Below are 22,113 nucleotides of genomic sequence, written 5' to 3'. Positions count from 1 at the left end.
AGTAAAAATACTTAGATAAAAATCTGATATTTGCAAAAAATAATCATTTAACTAGAATAAATCTTTATAATAAAACCATACAAAATAAACAGCTTCAAGAAAAGATGTAGTGACTTTCGATTAGTTTTTATACTTTTTTAATAAATATTAAAATCAAAATATCTCATTTAAATCTTAAAATATTTTATATCACAGCAGTAGATTAAATCTGCATAAATCCATTTTTGTATTTTATATCTTCCTTGTCGCCACAGAACAGGCTGAAAATACATGGAACATATTTTATCTCTATAAAAGCTTTGTGGTGAAGGACGTGATCTTTGTATTCATTTGACATTTCAGCCATAAAAACATAAAACGTTTAAAAGGGAAAAATCAGTGGAGCAGCAGAATTAAAGAGGTTCATAGACAAATACTGAGACGTGTTTCAGACGTGTTTCATGTTCTAGAGAGGGATCGGATGGAGGACATCGGTCTGTCTCCAGCTGAACCTCAAACCCTGAAAGAATCATCACAGTAAACGTGAGGATTCAAACCAGCGGTTGATGATTTTCTCTCTTATTTCCTTTGACCTCAGCTGCCGTCCTCCGTCTCTCTTCAAAAGCAACGTCACAACATGATGTCGTTTTTTTGGCAGAAGAGCACAAAGACAAAATGACATGAAACAACATCAGATTTTGGTAAATGTACAATTTCATTTGCAGATTTGAATCTTTTTCAGGCTCCAACCCTCCGAGGCTCCGTTAAAAAAAACCTTCACTTTGAAAATAAAAGTTTAAAATGAGACGTTTCTATAAAATACTGCCTCACGTTAGTTTCATTAGTGGCGTTAGTGGCACTTCAGACTCGACTACGACAACTTTTCTAATCATTTAACGAATAATCTCTGTTACTGTCTCTTTAAATCTGCTTTTAGTTTGAAATCATCAGATTCTTGTCTTGAAAACGACAAAGTTCATCTTCAGTTCTCTGAGTCTGAAATGATTTCGTTCAAACCGGCAGAAGTTTTTAATCCTCAAATGATTGTTTGATTTAATTTCTCCTGAAGAATCATCGTTTTCTTTAAGGAACCAAGGTTTAGTGTTGGACTCGTCCAGGTGTTCTTCAGTCCCACTGCATGCTGGGATATGTAGTTGATGTTAGTGAACCAGCAGCAGCTTCACTTCTCAAATATGAATCTATTTTTAATCTTAAAAGATTCTTCGTTTGTCGACATGTAAAATATGTGCAAGTACATTTTGATCAAATTAGAAAAGCAGACAGAATTATAGTTTTTTTTGGGGGGGGGTGGGGGGGAACACTGATATTCAACAAAATAAAACACAGAAAAAAAATAACTAAAATCCTCTAAAGCTCAAACTCATCAAACACTTAAGCACTTTGAGAATTAGAAATCAGAAAAGTAAATGAAAAGTAAATTCCCTTTCGTCGTGTGTTCAGCACGAAGCCTCGAAGCTTTAACATCACTGCATCGCAGCAAACTCGCCAAATATAAGCCCCGCCCCTCGCTGCTTGTTCACCTCAGCCAGCGAGACACAACTTCAAGGCCTCTCTGTGACAACATGCGTGGTTGTCATCACCACAGACGCACAAACATGTGACACGTTCAACTTCCACGTTTCATTTCGTCTGAAGTTTTTTTTTTTTTGCTTCCTGCAGGTTTTCAGTTTATTTAATTTTCCTCGATGTTTGAGAACCTTTAAAGCTGCGACACGAAACAGGACGAGGCGGGAGACGTTTCCAGAAACACTTTCCACCGTCGCCCCCTGCTGACAAAACATTTTCCTAAAAAGCTCAAACAGGTTCCCTCCTGATCGTGAGGAGTGAGGAGCCTGAAGCTCGCTGCTCGTGTTCGCTGGCTCAACGTGAACAATCAGAAATCCTCTTCACAGTCATCACATTTACATACTGCAGCAAATATAGATACACACAAAGATATTCAATATATATATTTGTCAGAGTTTATGTATCAGCAAAATAAAAGCCTCCACAAAATAAATCTCTGATTTATTTTTTACAATATGTAAAACAAAACATAATCTCTAACACAAATCTATTTAAAAGTGCTGGCAACATTATTTTATAACAATGTGCAGTTGCATGTAGTTTTGCTTCGTCTTAGATTCCGATCGTTCCCTGTGACACGTGGAAGGTGACTGGTTGCTAGGAGACAGAGTTGTAGACACGCCCGTGCAGACTGCTGATTGGTCGGATGTGAGCCGGAGCAGTACACAGGATGTCCTGCAGGGCTCCGGGTTTGGCTCGTCAAGCGTTCGGCTCGAGATTTAAGACAACGACGTAAGGCAACGCTCGGCATCACGTTGAGGCCCCGCCTCTCCTCTCGCCAGCAGCTGATTGGACGGAGGGGGAACGCGAGAGTCGCTCTCCAGTGAGGCTAACCACAGACGCTAAAACCGATTTTCAACATTGTAGCAAATTTTTCTTTTCACTTGTTCGTAATGAGTGAAAAATGATGTTTAAAAATCCGCTCAGGTAAATCGACCAGTTTGCGTGATGACGTTTCTCTCTTCCAGCGACGTGTCAGCGTGAGAGAGAAACTGAATCTCCCCTGAGTGCGATGCGTGGTTTGCGTGAACACTTTCCGATCAACGTTTTACTGACGGCTTCCGTTTGTGACGAGGGCGGAGCTCAGCGTTCACGAGACTGAGGAGACGAGGCAGAGATGATTCTTGGCAGCGTCGAGCGCGAATCGTTTCGTTTGGCACTTCAGTCGACCGAAAAATAGGGGTGGGGGGGGGGTCAAAGGTCAGATCCAGTGAGATTCAGTCTGTGATGTTTTGTAGTTTACACAACGTCTGTTGATCAAATATCATCGATCTGTAAAATGTGAGAAAATAATCAGAATGATGAAGAAGTTGAACTAATGTTCGGCCTTTTCTCTCAATGAAGTGATTATTGATTATTGCATTTATTAGATTTGTCGTCTCTGTTGGTTGAAAGTTTCCGGATCTAAAAACAATGTTGAGCTCGAATTGAGATGAATTTAACTTTCTCATCAGCAAACACAACGACTGAATCCTCACTGGAACCTTCCCTCTGATTCAGGATCTGCCTCTGAGCGACAGGTCAGAGGTCAACGGTCAAAGAGTCACACGCTGCCCAGCAGTCAGGACTGATCTGGGATCGGTAGTCGGAGCTGGTGATTCACAGTATTGAACTTGAGAACAGAACAGAAACCCTGAACCTCAGAATTCAGAACAATCAAAGTGTCAAATAAAGTGCTGACAGACTCAAAGACGTCAAAGGTTAAAGGTCAAAGTAAAACTCAGGACTAAAGCAGAACCAGGATCAGTCTGATGATGCGTTCCGGGCTCATTGAGCTCAGCTTCCTGGCAGCGTGGTGAGTTCAGGGACCGATGGTTACCCCGTAACAGGAATGTTAATGAGGGTGGAAACCTTTAGTTTTTATTTGACCTGTTAAGGCTCATTTAGTCTCAACTTTGGATAAGTACAGTGAGAACGGGGGGGGCTTCCTGTCTGTACTGTGCGTTCATTACGAATCAAACTGAAGCAGTACCACAGGGAGTCGTTGGGGGCAGTGTAACCGATGGTTGAAGCAAGATGACCAGCAGGAAGAAATTTGAGTGGTGAATTGGAGTCGACGTTTACATTGCGACGGCTTTTTGTTGTTTTCAGAAACGCTGCCCTCTAGTGGATGTACTGCTCACAAACCATGGCAGCGTAAAGGATGCATTGAAGTCTGTGGGGGGTTTCTCTCATCGGACATAAAGTCAGAATAAATGAGTCTTAACAGGAAGTGACCACGTCTCATGGTTTCATCACGTGACTGAAGGACCGAACGTTTTAATTCCTGTTACGACGCAAACGACCTCGGTTCTTTTCTGGGGCTCAGTCTGTTTGTCTAAAATTCTGTCTCAACAAATGGCCTCGACACACACAGAGGTCAAAGGTGTGTGAGAGAGTGTGTGTCTGTGTATAATGGCTGTCTAACAGGTCTGTGTGTGTGTGTGTGTGTGTGTGTGTGTGTGTGTGTGTGTGTGTGTAATGGCCCTCTAACAGGTAGGTAGGTGTGTGTTTGCACAACCCCATCAACACAAGTTTCCATTGAATCCATTAATCCAGGAGAGAAGAAGCTGGACCTGACGCCCTCAGTGAGAAGACCTTCTGGTTGAGGGACAGATGTTTTCCTATCGAGAAGCAGATGAAGCTCTGATCAGCTGATGATCTCTGAGGTCCAGGTGCTCGGTGGGATGGATGGAGATGGAGCTCTGTGATTGGTGGAGCCCAGACTACATGACGCTCTCAAAGATGATGACCTTGTTGTCGTCGGTGCCGGGGGAGATCAGCGTCAGGTCTCTGACGTCGGGGGCCATGTACTCCAGGTGATGGCCCCCCCACACCGGAGTGGTCAGGTGGGCCCAGCGCTGCAACACAGCAAGAAACATCAGAGGTCATGTGACGTCAGCTCAGAGGCTCCGATTGGTTAAAGAGTAACAATCTGTTTCTTCACGGGCTGAACTGACACGAATCATTTACCACGTTTCTCATGCAGTAAAACTTTAGACCTAAGGAATGTGCTGCCTGGAAACCACTGAACATCAACTTCTACTGGACAAACTTTGAGATGTACCTCTTTGAATGTTCCCTTTGCTCTGAACAGTTTGTACAGGACACTGACGGGGATGCAGAGCATGGAGGACAAGGCCATACACCAGCCAATCACCTCGCCCCACCACGGGTACACGTACACGTTGTTGTAGGTCAGAGGTTTGTAGTTGAACAGGTGGAACACGAAGATGGCCTGAAGACAACAGGAGGGAGAACATTTACAAACAGGATCTTTCATTAAAGAAAAGAGAACTCAGTGTTTTCTCTGGTTCAGTCTCACCAGGCAGACACATGGAGTGATGAAGGACCAGCACCACTTCATCCAGGGGAAAGGACGGTAGCCAATCATACGAGCCACATCGTCCATGAAGCGGTCAGCACCTGCAACACAACCAATCAACAAAGTCCTGACTGAACCGTCTGAGACAGAAGCACAAGGTTTATACGCTGCAGAAACAAACACATCAACAGATATAATACATATATATATATATATATATATGTATATAAACATAGATCTCTGCTCCTCTCTGACTCCAGCGCACGTTACCAACATGTTCGACAACTTTTTTCACAGGGAGGAATAAACTATGAGCTCATGTTAACCACGAGGATCATTTCTACTTTAACAGACTAAACTTTGACCTTCACATCATGTTACATAATTATTCCTGCACTTATTTAAAGATCACATACTTAACTGACACAGTATACTTCACTGACCGTGTGTGTGTGTGTGTGTGTGTGTGTGTGTGTGTGTGTGTGTGTGTGTGTGTGTGTGTGTGTGTGTGTGTGTGTGTGTGTGTGTGTGTGTGTGTGTGTGTCATACCGTAGACCCAGGCAACTATTATGCATTCCCAGAATGCTTGCCACAACAGAGTCATTCCACTGGCCGAGTAGTAGTCAAACAACTGGAAGACGTACATCCCTCCCTGCAGGACGACAGATAAAGACCCAGTTTTAAAAGCAGCTTGTGTATTTGTCTTAACCGAACACCACAGCTTGGTGAAAGTGAGTCTGATGTGTGAGTGTGAACATGAGAAAGTTTCCTCCTTCTCTCCCTGAGCGTCTGTTCTGTGTGACTCTGCTGAGTGGGTTCCATCTCCTGAGAGAACAACTGACTGAGAGTCACAGACTGTCCCAACCAGCTGCAGAGTGAAGCTGAACTGAGATCAGTTAGAAACACTCTGAAGTTATTAAAAACCAGAGATTATCTCCAATATTCAGCAGGAAACTTTGGAAACATAAATAATTCTGAACAGAGTTTGGTGGATTTGTCTCAGCCGCAGCTCTTCTGGGTCGGGAAGCAGAGGATCATGGGTAATATTCAGCATTCAGAGTGCTCTTGGTTTTTTCTCTACGTGAAAATAAATTCATCACTCGGCCACAGAGCTGAGTTAATTCACACGTGTGGCTGCAGGTGGCGCTGTTGCTCAGTAGCTGTTGCTTAGTGTTGCGTGAACTTAAATCGTGTGTGTAACGTACCTGCGTCACCATGGAGAGATCAATGATGAAGCACAGTAAACAGCAGATCGCCACAGAGATCTCCCTCTTGTATTTATGGTTGTGGTGTCCGGGGAACAGATCCAGGATCCCAGTGACGAAACCCTCGACCCCGACGAACTGGAGACAGAGACACTGAGTCAATGTCCACAAACTCACTGAGGAGACACAACAACTTCATCCAACCGCTGAGGGAGGGTCCCCAGATACAGCAGCTCAGACACAAAGAAAATAAGGAATTAACAAAACTAACTGAATAAATCTCAATGTACAGATTGTCCAGACATGACGTGTTCACTCTGCTGTGGACAGATCAGCTCATCCACACGGGCATCTCATCACCAGAGGCTCTGGAACCTCCTGCTGCCGTCTTCACAGGCGAAAGACAAATCCCAGGAAATGTCCGACACCATTTTCTCTAATGTCTGAACACAGTTTGTGTTGATTGTTGTGCGATGAAGCAGCGGCTCACCTGACTGTCCAGCCCCAGCAGCAGCAGCATGAAGAAGAAGAGCGCCGCCCAGAGCGGAGCCACCGGCATCAGACTGACGGCCTTCGGATACGCAATGAACGCCAGGCCCGGACCTGAAGCACACGTTAGAGGCTGAACACACCTTTAAACCTGCACTTGACTGACATGCATCTCATCCAATCAGCTGTGAGCATCGCCTCCTTCACACAAACCAAATTCAGGAGGTCAGAGTGTCGACGGGTTTCCTGAGCAGAGCCTCATGAAATAAAGATGAGTCACATGTCGTGAGGTGAAAGGGCCTGGTTCACTAATCCCACAGTTAATACTGCACACACTCACACACACACACACACTCACACGCACATGCACACACACACACACACGCTGTGATGCTAATACTTTAAACCATTGTAAACGTGTCAGGCAAGCCTCAGGGTAAAGAGGATCTACTTTTGTTCTTTTTACAGCGAGATCAGAATAAAAAGATTCAAGTCCTCACACACACATACCACACACACACCACACACAATATTATAACTGTAATATTTCTCCATCATGTATATCATATATGTTAGAATCGTTGTGATTGGCCGAGAGGAGGTGGAGTCTCGAAACAGATTCAGTGAGTCTCTCAGACAGCTGCAGCCTCAGACCTTCTGTGGAGACACTATATATAACCGTGTGTGTGTGTGTGTGTGTGTGTGTGTGTGTGTGTGTGTGTGACTAGCCATCATGTGCTTCACTGCTAATAATAAATATACAGTTAGCTGAAGACTGTACCAAACAAACACACACACACAGACACACACACAGACACACAGTCTTCATATGGAAAGCCTCAGACTGCAGCATGTGAAGCTGGTTCCGCCAACTGTTTATAACAGTCTTATATTGAGATGCTTCATTTGAAGAGGCTTACAACAATCATCATACTAATAACAACTGTAATAATCATTATTATTATTATTATTATAATAATGATCCTGTAAACTGAGGCTTCAGTGAGGGATGAGCTGAACCATCAGTGATCTGCTGTCAGAGGAGTATTTCTTGTCCTTGGGCGAGACACTGAACCCAGTACTGCTCCTGACGGCTGTGCTGATTGAGAAAGTGCTGCCCATGACTGTCTTACTGGCCAAACTGGTCTGTGAAGAGCTTTGAGTGTCATCAAGACTAGAACACGGGTCCACCAGCTGTCAATCATGACGTCTCATTTTATATCATCAAACGACCCCTTGATGTTCAGTAAAGCTGGAGGAGCATATCTGAGAGAAACACCTGTGTGTGTGTGTGTGTGTGTTTGTGTGTGTGTGTGTTTACCTGACTCAGCGACCTGTGAGATATCGACTCCCTGCTCATTGGCCATGAAGCCCAGAATAGAAAACACGACGAAACCAGCGAAGAAACTGGTTCCACTGTTGATCAGAGCCAAGACGAAGGCGTCTCTGCAGCAGACGAGAAACGAGATCAATTAATCATCCATCAATAATCAAGATAATGATCAAGACTCATTTATACAAAACATCACCATGAACAGATGTTTTTCCAGAGTCATCATTCTTTGCTTTGTGTGTTTGTGTGTGTGTGTGTGTGTGTGTCGTACTTGTAGCAGTCGTTGTTGAAGCGGTTGTAGCTGCCCAGCGCTGTCAGAGCTCCCAGTCCGATGGCGTAGGAGAAGAAGATCTGAGTCCCGGCGTCTATCCACACCTACACAGAGGTCACAGGTCAGAGGTCAGAGGTCACAGGTGTGATGCGATCACATCATTGGTTAACGTGGAGAGGTGAACCAGAGCAGCGTCTCTCTGGGACAATCTGATTGGAGGTTTCTGTTCCACTAACGTCTCACCTGAGCCTCCCGCAGTTTGGACCAATCAGGTTTGATGTAGTACATGATGCCGTCGTAGGCTCCGGGTAGAGTGACACCTCTGACCAGCAGGATGACGAGGACCACGTAGGGGAAGGTCGCTGTGACGTACACAATCTGAAACACACACACACACGTTATTTGTGTAATACACACCTAACGGCTGGTCGGCCACGCCCCCTAACAAAGCCAGGTAAAGCGAAAGTGGCGGCTGACTTTTCCTAGATGTGGAAGAAATATTTCACAATTCAAAACCAATCAGAACAGACTGGTATTTATCAGGGGCGGGGGGGGGGGGGTCTTAAAGAGACAGGAGCTAAAACCAAGTGTTTGAGACAGAGGCTGAACGGAGGAGCAGCAGCGATGGACAGTCTGAGGAAAGTCCTGTGTTTTCTGAGCATAAACATTAAAAGTTAAATAAATGTAAAGTTTCATGAAGAAATTCCAAATGGTAACAAGTGGTTTGAGATCTGGTGCAGAAACAGATCAGTGTCCCTCAACCTGGGATCAGTTTGGGTTCATGTTGAGCTGCAGCTGGAACTGATCGAGTGAATGATGCTTTAACCTGAAAGAAAACAAATCTGATCCTGATCTGAGCAGACACACACTCACACACACTCACACACACTCACACACACACACTCACACCCCCCCCCCCCCCCCCCCCAGTAACTGTATGATGCCTGTTTTCACAGTATAACATTAACTTATAATTTACTGAGAATTTCCCAGATGGAATGAAGGAATCACCTGTCAATCTTTCTATACGTCTCAACATGCTAATAAAGTGAAGTAAAGTGATCTCTCTCTCTCTCTCTCTCTCTCTCTCTCTCTCTCTCATTCTCTCTCTCCCTCTTTCTCTCTCCCTCTCTCTCCCTCTGCTCTGACCTGACCTGACCTGACCTGACACTCATCTTTCAGTGTCCTGCTGATGATCAACACTGTGAAGAGTTTGTGTTGGTACAGAGAGCCGTGAGACCAGACACACACACACAGACACACATACACACACACACACACACACACACAAACACACACAGCTTGTGGGTCGTCCTCATATAAAGACATGTGTAATCATTATCTCTCCCTGTGCTGTTGTAACTTGGTCACAGCTTCTTCTCACCTGATTGTTCTGAGAATCAGTTATTTCATGATGTTGAACTGTGTCTGCAAGTGAATCAAAATTCAACATAAATTCAGAATATAGTTCCCAGTAACAGATTAATATCTTTAGCCCCCGTCAATAAACAAATACGGTTAGATAAATAATTTCTTAAATGGAAGTTTATCTAGAGTCAAAGATGAACTCAACCCAAGTAATCTAAACATTGGAGAGAACAGCTTGTTTTATATTGAGGACACTTTGAAGACATAATCATTGCATCATCAGTATTACTGTGATAATAATATCATATAAAGATAGTTGTTATCACTCTGTACACTGTGAGTGTGTCGTATAAATCAAGATTGTGATGATGCCTCAGAAAAGAAATTTGCTGTTCAATGACTTTTGAAATTATAGACGTGTCCTCGTGTTAAAGGGTAGAGTGTCGCCTGTGTCACGTATCAGTCTTTTCGGCTGGGTAGTGTGTATTTGTGTTGTATGTATGTATGTGTGTATTGTCGGCATTTGTGTTGTGTGTGTTTGTATTTTGTGTGTTGTTGTTAAAATGATGAAGGTGTTATATTTTCTGTAGTTGCAGTGCCGTGCGTTGCCACCAGGGGTTTGTAGCACATGCTCATAAGTATTTTCTGTGTGTCTCAGTCACGTCCCACTGCAGAGTCCAGCTGCCCCCCCCCCCTTCCCCCGCAGGACAGCCAATCCCAGCCAGCCACCTCACAGCCCCCACCCCCACCTGTCGTCATAGTAACAATGAGCCTGCCATGTGACATCGGTGTGTACGAGTCTCATCGCACACACACGCACACAGACACACACACACACACACACACACTCACACACACACACACACACACACAAACACACACACACACACAGTGAATCAAGGCTCCACAGTCTCGATCAATTGAAGGTTGTAGTTTTAAAGGAGCAGCTACAACCGCAAACTTCTGCTTATGAATGAATTAATTTTATTGATGAACTAAACTCATAACTTAAAACACTCCCGGGTCAATTTTCGACATCATACACTTTAACTCCAAAAATTTGGAGGAAATGTTTTTGTCTAATAAACTTAAGTTACATTTTCAGTGCAGGATTTTAATCTGTTTTTAAAAGTACCTTTACTTAAGAATGAGCAACAATAAAATAAACACGTTGATATGTGATCTGAATTTTCTGTGTCACTGAAACGATGAAGCGGATCAATCAGCTGTCAGGTGACCTCTGACCACAGGGGGGGGGTTATGCAACTGTGACTGTAATGAAACGCAGCAGTTAAACTGACAGCCTGTCATGTGTGCACTGATATTCTTTATATTGTTATTATTATTATTATTATTTTTAAGAGAATTTCAACAGGAAATACATAGCAATAACATTTTATATTGTAATGATTAATAAAGTGGAACATTTTAGTAGGTTTTTAATGTTTTGATTTTATTTTAAAGCAAAGACAGCGACCAAAAAGATAAGTGACTCATCTAAAGAACATATCACATGTTTTGGGGGATCTCCAGTAAGTTTGGACTTGACTCGATCGGCACCTGCCCCCCCCCCCTTGGGAGCGGCTTCACAAAAGAATATTAATTATTTTTTATAGTAAAAGTCATCGATGTGTGAAGCTGCTGGACTCAGACTGAAACTACAGTTTTTACAGATCCAGTTAAAATGTCGGTAATGCCTTTTAAATACTTTTATTTATTCATATTTATTAAAATGATGATAGTGACATAAAAAAAAAGAAGCTTGTGTTACCTTCCCGGTGGATTTGACTCCTTTCCAGACGCAGAAGTAAACAAGAACCCAGACGAACATCAGACACAGCATGAGCTCCCAGTGGAAGCTCCCAGGAACATCCAGACCCGGCGAGATGTTCAGCACCTTGTTCCTGCACAGACACACGAGAGGCTTCATTCCACTGTGTCCAGAACCCGGAGATCTGGTCACTTTGGATCTCAGTGTTCATTCTGGAGCCGCTGTGGTTTGGCAGCAGCAGAAACAAACACATTCACACCTGAACATCACAGACCGACAAAGAGGAATTCTTCTTCTTCACACACAAACGTGATTCAGTTGTTCTGCGAAGTTTCCTGATGCTGCGTTCAAACTGAAAACATCCAGATATTTGTGCCTCAGTGTTATTCAGCTCCCGTCAGTGATTTAACTCTTTATAACATTAGCTAATCACTTTGAATCATGTTGTCTCTGCAGCTTCTGATGACGAATTTCAACGATCTTTGACCTGATTTCACAGATTTATTTCATAATTAGTTCAAACTTTGTTTGACTCTTTGTATCGAGCTTTTTTTTATATATTTATCTTATTAACGAATGTGTCCTTTCTTGTTTTTGTTTTATTATTACTAATGTGTCTGTGAGCTTTGTTATTTGTGTCTCAGTAAATCCCCAGAGAATTTGAAAGGTGAGTGTCAGTCGTCTGTCCTCGGTCCAGATGTGAGCAGCAGGTTCTGGATTAATGTAGTTTGGTTATGATTTGAGTCTGATATCAGTCAGCTTCATGTAACTTATCTCTCATGTTCTCTTATAACCTTGTGAGGATATCGTGCCCGTTCACCTCCTGCAGCTAAAATGATAAAGACAATATTTATTGTTCGCCTGAAATTGAATTACAGAGGCAACAGCCTGACATTTACAGCCTGAAGAGAACATCTAACTGGAGGTGATTGAACTGCAGGACGAATCATTCACATCTGAACTTGAATACTAAATGATATGTTCAAAACTTTTAAAAACTTATGTCAAATTATATTCATATTTGTTGCCATATTTAATTCTTGGAAAAATCTGATCAACTTAAAAACAACAACAAATTGAAAAGTGAGAATACAGTTTCTTGTCTCTGAACTAAAACTTGTTGAAGAATATTAAAAAACCAAAACCAGTGTGACCCATCATCACCAGACCAGTTCAACCAGCAAACAAACAAACAAACAATCTGACCCAGGGTCCCGATAGAACACCATCTATTGATCAGAACCAGAACTTACTCCCAGAACTCGATGACGGGCGACCTCGAGTTGGCCAGGTCGTCACAGGTCATGTTGTTGGCGATGGTGATGTTGGCCAGGCTGCTGTTTCTGCATTGCTGATGATGAAAGGCCTCGATGCAGCTGGGCGTGTTCCATACGTTGTCACAGGTGGACCACGGGAGGACGGAGTTAAAAGACTTGATCAGGTAGTAGAAGCCCCAGGTCAACACCATGATGTAGTAGGTGTTACAGAAAAACACGATCACCATGGAGGCGTACCCGAGACCTGAGGGAGAGGACGAGGACACAATATGAAGTCAGTCGCTTTATGTGACTTCAAATGTGTAACGTGTCTAAACTCATTCTACCGTTTTTCAATTTGAGTTTCTACGCACGACTTTGAGAAGTTTGAATGTTCAGAAAGTTTTAGAAGCTACAGGCCGGTGGGAGGACATTCTCCATTTGTTTCATCGTTGGTGTCAAGTGCTTCCAGATTATTTACATCCACTCCAGCTGTTTTATAAACGTTCTGTCTTCGGCAGAGTATGTTCACAGTTTCCTTCCTAAAAACATGTTTGATGAATTAATCAGTGAAACGGTTGAGTCTAGTTGTTCCACTTCCTGCTTGTGAACTGGTTCAAAAGTGCAAATCTACATTTATGAGTTTACGAGCAGCAGAAACTGAGACGAAGCGTGAGTATGGGGGGGGGGGGGGGGGGGGGGGACCACGTGGTCCATCGCTGCTGATTCACAGCCAAGACCAAAAAGACTCATTCACACTTTACTGAACTTGATTGAACCACAAAGACAAACGAGGCCTCATCTTCAAATGAATCTACATGTTCAAAAAGCTTCACTGACACATAATCTATATACAGGAGAAATGAACATACCTGCACACATATATATATATATTGTGACTGATCCTTCCCACCCGGGTCACAAACTCTTTGAGGTTCTTCCCTCGGGCAGGAGGCTGCGGTCCATCAGAACCAGAACCTCCCGCCACAAGAGCAGCTTCTTCCCGGCTGCAGTTGGCCTTATCAACAAGGCCCGGCACCCCCACCTGACTCTCACTTTTATTCCGCCCCCACACCTCAAGGATGTGTTAAATTAACACATTATATTATATTATATTACATTATACTGCATTACATTGCATATTGCAATCTTACACTGTTCACTGTCTTGCATCTTGCATTTCACTTCACTTTTTACATCTTTTATCTATTATATATATTTTATTTAGATATGTTTATGTCTAAATAAATGTTACTTTGTATAAACATTAGAAAAAGGGAGTAAATAAGAAGTAAATAGTGAGTAAATATATATTGTTTATTTTTATTGCTTTTCTTAAGTGTGTTGTATTTATTGTGTTTTTATGTTTTTATGTTTCTATGTTCATTGTATACATCAATAACCAGAGCAAATTCCTGGCAATAAATACTTTCTGATTCTGATTCTGATATATTAACATCTGATCTGAGGTCAGTTTTAGCCGCCTATCTTATGTCACATGACTTCATACTTGTGCATGTTTATTACATTCATTTAATGCACTGATTCATGTTTAACTACACTGCAGATGTGTGTTGACCGTGGGTGTAGTCGAGTGGGACTGTGAAGGTGGAACTGAGTCAACATCAATGCCACCGACACCAGCTGAGCTTTACAGAAGGTCATTTGCTCCTGTTACCATTGAACTGATAAATGGTTTGTAGGGCTAACAAAGATATTAGATGGTAAAGAAAGGTGTGTGAGAGTGTGAGTGTGTGTCTGTGTGTGCGTGTGTGCGCGTGTGTGTGTGTGTGTGTGTGTGTGTGTGTGTGTGTGTGCGTGTGTGTGTGTGTGTGTGTGTGTGTGTTGCTGGTACTTTTCCAGCCGTGTGTGAAGGCACGTAGAGCAGGATCACAGATTATCACCTCCAGATAAACCTCCACAGAAAAGCTGAATGTGTGTTTTCGGACGTGTCCAATCAAACTCAACCAAAGTGCTGACTGTGTGGATCTGTGTCTGTTACCATTGAACTGATAAACAGGTTCATGATCACCACCTCTGTGGACTGTCCAGCAGAGACGGACAGAGCCACAGGAAACATGTCTCATTTAAAAACCACAATGAAACGTCCTGTTACCTCGATAGAATTTGAGATCTGGGTTTTAGTCTCACTATCTTAACGATGTAAGTAGGGTTGCAAAATTCGGGAAAATTTTCAAAGCTGGAAACTTTCCATGGGAATTAGTGTGGGTAATTTAAACTGACTGTATTTACCTTGTCATATACAGACATAAATATAAACATTTTGTTTTGTCATAGGCTGATTTGAGCCCTGAGGAAACTTGGGCACTTGACTATATGCTTCTGGATCTGTGTCATTCTTAACACAGGTCTTTGCACAGTTTTTGCAAATGTACACAGCCTTTCCTTCTACATTGGCTGAGGTGAAATGGCTCCACACATGAGATAGTGCACGTGGCAATGCTCTGTAGAATAAGATGAGAAAAAAGCTTGTAAAAAAACACTAAAGCAATGCTAGAGATATAAATAGTTGGCCAATTGGAATCGCCTTTAAAAATATTTTACAATTGATGGATAAATGATTAGAAATAGGCTGGATGCACATATGAACAATCCTCAATCAGCATGCTAATATATATTTTCGAAACTTACCTGACTAGTCCTGCACACTACAGCAGGCCTCAATAGCCCTGCTGTAGTGTGAAGGATGCTGGGAATTATCTGTGCATGTGATGGAGAAATGAACAGTGGAGGGTTGAAATTCAACGTGCAGCATGTTCTGCATTCCATTCATCTTTAAAATAGAGTTTTGAATGATGTTTTAAGTGCTCAGCGTTTAATTTGTGTAATTTTTGTTTTTCAAAATTCCCGAGCTGAATATTCCCATGGAAAGTTTCCGAAAATTGCCATGGGAATGTTCTGCCCCTTTGCAACCCTAGATGTAAGATTCAGTGATGGATAGTAAGTGGGCGGAGCTTCCTGAAGTTTTCCAGTTATCCTTGTAAAGAGTTTTTAGGCGTACTGCACCTTTAAAGAGCGGAGCGATGTTCCACACGTTGATGCTGCCGGCCTTCATGAACTGTCCCAGAGCGATCTCCAGGAAGAAGATGGGGATTCCACCGACAAACACGATGAGCATGTAGGGGATCAGGAAGACGCCTGCAGGACGAGACACATCATCAAACATCCACTGACATCACACAAACAACACACACAAACAAACAAACACACACACACGTAGGGGTTATACAGTCTCAGTGATGTGTATAGCCGTGGACCGGTCCTTACACAACTGGGTGTAATTTGTTTCTCATGTGTTTTTCAGCAGCGTCACAACATCAAGCTTTTATGTAACTGAAGAGGAAGGAGGAGAATCTTCATCCCTACATCCTCGTCATCCCTTTTCTCCTCCGTCATGACTCCACCTCTGAAGGAACGAAGGACTTCATCTCTCCTCGTTCTCCTTCATATTTAATCCAGTCGAGGATGTGATGGAAAAGAAAAGACGCTGACGAGCGACTGAGGTGAAATGAGAGAAACCACAACTCACATACACTCTAATGTCACTGGAACTGTTCCTGCAACTCCCTCGTACTGTACTTAGTTACTGTATGTGCTGGAAACACACTTAAATATGAATATATATATGAATAGAGAGCAGAGAGGACAGCTCCTTTAACTGTCATATTGATCTGAACAGAAAATCAATAGGAAATGAATTAAAGGTTCATTTCTGTTTGAATATGACAGTGGAGCTAAAGGACGTCATCTCTGTATGAGAGCTCAGTGGGTGTAATGGCAGCTGTTATATAACTGCTGGCACAAAAACGCCCCCCCCCCCCCCCCCCCCGACACAACCACCTCACCCTCCTCTCTCTCTCCTCCTTCTCACTCTCTCACCCAGCCTCCCTCCCTCCCTCCCAGCATCATTCCAGTTTGATTCCATTCATACCAGTTACCCGTAGCACTGTGACCCACTTACCCCCTTCTGTGTGTGTGTACGTGTGTGTGTGTGTGTGTGTGTGTTTGTGTGTGTGTCGATCACACCAATTAAAATACCAGGGAGAGGGTTTTCCTAATTGTTCATTCATGTCTCTCGTCTCAGTTCGTAGTAAAAGGAGACGAGTAATGATTCATTCATTCTTTCATTCATTCATTCAAACAGTGCATCATATAATAACAGTGATGGTTTTCCTCTTGTTGAGGATGAAGAACAGACGATGATGCACTTTGTTAAGATCTATGAGACAAATTGTGATTCGGGAATGTGTGCAGTTGTTATTGTCAGGTTAGCATTAGCACGTATTCTGGTGTGTAAGGCTAGCACGAAAAACTGAGCTGCTGGTGAATCATGACTGGGGGAAAAAGATGGGAGGTGGCAGGGAAGCTAATTAAGAATATCCACACACACACACACACACACACACACACACACACACACACACACACACACACACAATGCTGTCAGCTGTACATTAACTCAGTGTTGATGAGATTACAGAGAACTTTGGGCTCATCACTGTCAACGACACACACACTGAAACACACACACTGAAACACACACACTGGAACACACACACTGAAACACACACCGACTGCTCACGCCTCAGAACAGCAGGACTTCACTCCTGTGACGTTCGAATCAACACAACTTTATTCACCATCAACACGTCAACATGAACATCTGCACCTGATGGTTTCAAACCTGTTCAGCCTCCAGAGGAGATCCTGAGCCCTGAGTGTCGCCTCTCAGGCTGAGTGTAGGCTGCAGTCTAAGAAGAGGACCTGTATGAATTTTACCAAAACGTGTTATTCACTCAGTTAATTGAAACGTGTCCTGAAGTTGTTGAATGTCACTCTGGAAACAGACGCCCCCTGCTGGTGGGGCCTGACTGGGGAGATTGTTGTTCTCGTGATTTAGTTTAAATCGATCGAAACTAAAAACCAAAAGAGTTTGAACGTCTGTTCTTTTTGTCTGTTTCAGCACATGGTACACTAGAGATGATGTCCTTCCCTGTGTGTTGATAATGTACGCTGATGCCAGTGAGTGGAATCCTTAAGTTAAGATTCTTCAGGAAATGACATCACAGTATGAAATACTACCAACAGACGGACATTTTGACTACAGAGGTCAAAGGTTAAATTCATGACTGCTGCAGCTCGTCACGAAAACGTCTTTAGTTAAAAAAATCTCTTACAAACTATCGTAAATCTCATGCTAGCCTGTAGAGTTTAGGTCAACAGGACAGAACCGATGCCGCCAGAGGCCTCGGGTGAGATTGTGAAGCATAACCATTGTAGCGGTTGAGGGGCGGAGCCTATTCCTGTCCGGAGGGGTGTCATCGAACATGCCCTGGGAGTGGTTTGTTTAGAGCTGCAGCTGCTGTTAGCCTGTTAAGCTGCAGCGCCACAGTTAGCTAGCTAAGCTGGCTAATCCGTGGTAAGTCACTGGGCTAAGTACCGACAGGCTGATAACAGGGCTAATGACGGAGCGGCAGCCTCATCATCATCAGCACTGACTGACGTGTCCATCCCATCATGCACCCTGCAGGATGAATCCTAGTAACTGAGCTGATCCTCTGACCCTTCCTGCAGCGCCGGCTTCCAGTCACGTGGTAGACCTGTGTTCCCATCAGCCCCAGCTGAAGGCCGTGTGGTGGCGCTGAACACTGCAGCCGCTCGCAGCGTCCTGACCGGTCGCTCTCACATTTGGCACGTGGTGACTCAGTCGGATCAGCTGACCTCGGATTGGCCAGGACGGCGTCCTCCGCACCATCACAACAGCTGATGTTCATTCTCACTGAAATCTAAATGTCCCTAATTCTGCCTTCAGACAATCACTGATCTCTGCAGTTCCTCCATATGTTCTCCAGAGGAGCTGCAAGTGTGAACGCAAATGTTGAGGATACTTCTACAGCTACATTATTATAAATGTACGATACTGTTGATTTCATGCAGCTTCACATTTAAAGAATTTCACTGGCAGAACATGAGGGCAGCATTATTCTGAAGCTGTGAGCTCAGCCTTCTCCCTCTGAACTCAAACCTTTACTCCTGAACTTCTTATCATTTTATGAATTCGCTCACTTTTAAATTCTCTATATAACTCTATAGTAGCTTCATAAATCTTGTGATTCTTTCACCACATTGTCTTTTTATTCTTCTGCTGCTCTGATGTGGAAGTTGTCCGTCTCTCCGGTGAATCTTCCAAACGCTAAGTGAGCAGCGTTTAGCTTCCTCTGGCAGACTCCACCTGGACTGTCCCACATACCTGATTGGCTGAGCTGGGCTCAACATGATTCAGCAGCTCACTACATCATCATTGTTTTATCATGTGATCTGAGGTTTTTTTTTAAACATAAGACACAACATGATATTTATTGTTCTGATGATCTACGCTTGATGATGTGATTCAGAGAGAACGCCGTGTTTGTGATGAATGGTGTCTCACATGTTTCAGTGATGTAACACATTCTGTGTGACCTTGTATGCATTTGAATATCATATTTAACTTTATATAAATATATAATTATTGATTTTTTTAATATTTTACTCTCTGAATCTGTTTGAATCGAAGGGCAGATTCATTTTTTATTTTGTTGCTGTGTCTGTTTTTCTTGTTTGCAGGAGCATATTAGTTACATAACCACACACACACAAACACACACACACACACACACGCACACACGCACACACACACACTCTCTTTCCTCGCTCACATGAACTCGGGACGATCTCAGTGACACAAGTCAACAAGAAGAGAGCAAGACAGTAAATTTCCCGTTCGTGACCGTTGAACTGTTTCACTGATCCGGAAACAGAAGCTTCTAAAAGAGGAAACAGCTGCTGAGCACAGAGTTGATGATGACATATCACTGACAAGCACTCAAGGATTCCTGAACTGACACAGACCTTTACAACACTCTAATTAAACCAGTGTGACCTCCTACATTCTCCTCCAGGACTCAAATAACCAGGTATATTTCCCAAAATTAACAGAAACCCCTCTAGACCTTTTGACATTTCTTCAAGGTCCAATTGAACCAGGGTAACATCCTGAAGGAAGTCCAATGCATCCTCCTGTTCCCTGGAAAACCTAAAACACACTTGAAAAACACCTGAAACACCTTAAGACAAATCTGAAACACCATAAAAACACCCGGAAGACACGTGGAACTCCTCGAAACACACCTGGACACCTCAGAAGAGAGGAGAGGAGCCGTGAGGTCTTTCAACAGGATTAGAAGATTACTTCCTGTTAATCTGTGGTCCACGTGGTGAGAGGGATGATGAGGTCACACTTGGCCGCCAATCATCTCACTCTCACACGCAGACAGACACACAGAGTTCCTGTCATGAAACTATCTATTCGTTGACCTTTGACACTGACTCTAACAATAGACCCTTGACCATGAGCGACAGTTCATTACCATTGAGACGTACAGCAGAGCACGGACGCCTGAACTGACCAATGAGAGTGTGAGACTGGCAGCTTTGAGACACACGATCAGCTGTTTAAAAACATTTGAGGAACTCCTGGAACTTTCGAGAAAGACTTGAAACCATTGACCTCAGATATGGAGTATGGGGGGGGGGGGGGGCTGTGGAACCCTCATGCCTCCTGACATTTAAGTGTCAGGAGGCAAGAGTGCATCCATGTGAGAAAACAGCCGGACGATGTGAGCGAGTGGACGAGTTGAGGTTTCCAACACGTGACGGACGTGAAACTGGAAGAACACAAACATCTCAGGATGAAGAAGAAACTAAAACAAATGATGCAGGTGAGAGGTGGAGCGGTCAGAGACAGGAAGTGACATAGCAGCTCTGTTGTGTAGATCTCATGATCATGTTTAGATCACCCTGATATCTCACTCTGATATTTGAGTTCACACTTGCATCCCTGAGGAGGAACTGAGTCAGAGTCCGCTTCACGTCTGAGAGCAGCTGTAGACAGTTGAATACACCACCAGGTAGAGTGAATCACAAGAGATTCAGAATAAGAAGATATTTTCACATTTCAAAACTCTTCGCGTTTCTTGATTCTTCAAAATTAAACCACCAAAGACAACGAATGTAAAGCCCCCCCCAACCAACCTGACCTGTAAGGTTCACTGGTTATGAAGAGTGTCCTCACAAAGATACAAGAGTGTATAAACTGAGGCATTGTCACAAAAATGTAAAAGATGTCTGTCTTTGTGTGTGTGTGTCTGTGTGTGTGTGACCTGTCCTTGGAAGGGTACCTGCTGCAGTAAATCTCTCTCTCTCTCTCTCTCTCTATCTGAGAGGAGGGGGAAGAGGACAAGGGCAGAGAGAAAAGGGAGGGAGAAAAGAAGGACAAGAGGAAGAGAGGACGACTGAAGGTTGAGTAGAACAGGTCAGAAGATTGTGTAGAAGGAAGGAGGGAAGAAGCAAGGAAAGAAAAAAGGCAGCAAGGAAGGATCCACAGAAGGAGAGAAGGAAGGGTGTTGCAGCAGAGGAATGTGAACTCCTCTTTGTGTGTGTGTGTAAGTGTGTGTATCTGTGTGTGTGTATCTGTGTGTGTGTGTGTGTGTTAAGCAACTACACCTTAGGTAAACGATGAACCACAACCCACTCTGACCCTCAGCCTCAGTCTGTCCACACTGTCTGAGCCGCGACCCACAGAGGTCAAAGGTCACATGTCAGACATTAAACTCAGTATTATTCTGATGAACTGTTGGTGAGTTCAAGGACACTTCGCCATCCAGGATTTAAGAGCTCCCTGAAGAAAAACAGCTCCATAAGATCTGCGATCGGAGAATCAGCCACAAACTCGAGGATGTTTTAGACGCTCACTCCTCAGACGTGACCCTGAACATGTGATCTGATCCGTCTTATCTCAGTGCAGCTGTAAACCTGCTGCCGCCTGGAACCTCCTCAAGGACCCAAACACGGCTGTTAACCCCTCCTCCCCGTGACCCCTCGGAAATCTTCAAGGACCGATAACAAATAACCACAAACAGTGTCTGGTGGAAAGGGAAGCAACGATCAAGTTAGTTTTCAGGAGCTTCTTAAAGGAGAACGCAAAATCACAACGTAAATTATACGTTATTGACTTTACAATATCATCCAGAAACCAACAGGTCCCACAACGAGGACTTTGGCAACTGTGGAGAGATAAAAAACTCATTTTTTCAGGAAGGAACCTCTAGAACCTGACTCCTTCTTCTGGTTGTGAAGCATATGTAAAGTGAAAAGTGATGGTGGCAGTAAAAAACCTTGTGGAAGTCCCAGATTAACTTTTGTGTGCATTGAAGAGTCTTTGTTAACAATAATAAATTGTGATCTATCAGTAAGCAGTTTCTTTAATCCCCACATCTGTAGGGAAGTTAACAGATAAACTGGAAAGATAAGTGCTGAGAACCGAGCTGCACCTCCATCGCTGGGAAGTTCCTCCAACAGCTGTGGAGCGAAGTGGTGGATCTACTGAGTGAAGCTTCCAGACAGCGACGCCACCTTCAGGCTTTAAATTAAAACAGCTGAATGCTCCTTTACAGAGAGTGTCTGGCTTCAGGTCCTGTCTGATAAATCC

At 43.4% G+C, this 22,113-nt stretch overlaps 1 protein-coding gene across 1 annotated transcript in view; it reads right to left on the bottom strand.

The window, feature by feature from the left end:
* Positions 1-1,295: 1,295 nt before the first annotated feature.
* The window catches only part of slc6a8 (solute carrier family 6 member 8), a 23,410-nt gene continuing 2,592 nt past the window's right edge, over positions 1,296-22,113 (bottom strand). The window contains exons 2-13 of the mRNA XM_053424873.1: positions 15,591-15,722; positions 12,561-12,828; positions 11,308-11,440; positions 8,412-8,546; positions 8,169-8,272; positions 7,886-8,010; positions 6,566-6,678; positions 6,076-6,213; positions 5,420-5,522; positions 4,871-4,971; positions 4,613-4,783; positions 1,296-4,406 (exon numbers count right to left, since the gene is read on the bottom strand). Coding sequence (XP_053280848.1) covers positions 4,272-4,406; positions 4,613-4,783; positions 4,871-4,971; positions 5,420-5,522; positions 6,076-6,213; positions 6,566-6,678; positions 7,886-8,010; positions 8,169-8,272; positions 8,412-8,546; positions 11,308-11,440; positions 12,561-12,828; positions 15,591-15,722 — 1,658 coding nt within the window. The 3' untranslated portion in view covers positions 1,296-4,271. The remainder of the gene's footprint in view (positions 4,407-4,612; positions 4,784-4,870; positions 4,972-5,419; positions 5,523-6,075; positions 6,214-6,565; positions 6,679-7,885; positions 8,011-8,168; positions 8,273-8,411; positions 8,547-11,307; positions 11,441-12,560; positions 12,829-15,590; positions 15,723-22,113) is intronic.

Source organism: Pleuronectes platessa, chromosome 6 (assembly GCF_947347685.1).
Source record: "Pleuronectes platessa chromosome 6, fPlePla1.1, whole genome shotgun sequence".
Lineage (NCBI taxonomy): Eukaryota > Metazoa > Chordata > Actinopteri > Pleuronectiformes > Pleuronectidae > Pleuronectes > Pleuronectes platessa.
This window is presented reverse-complemented; position numbering and strand designations above follow the sequence as displayed.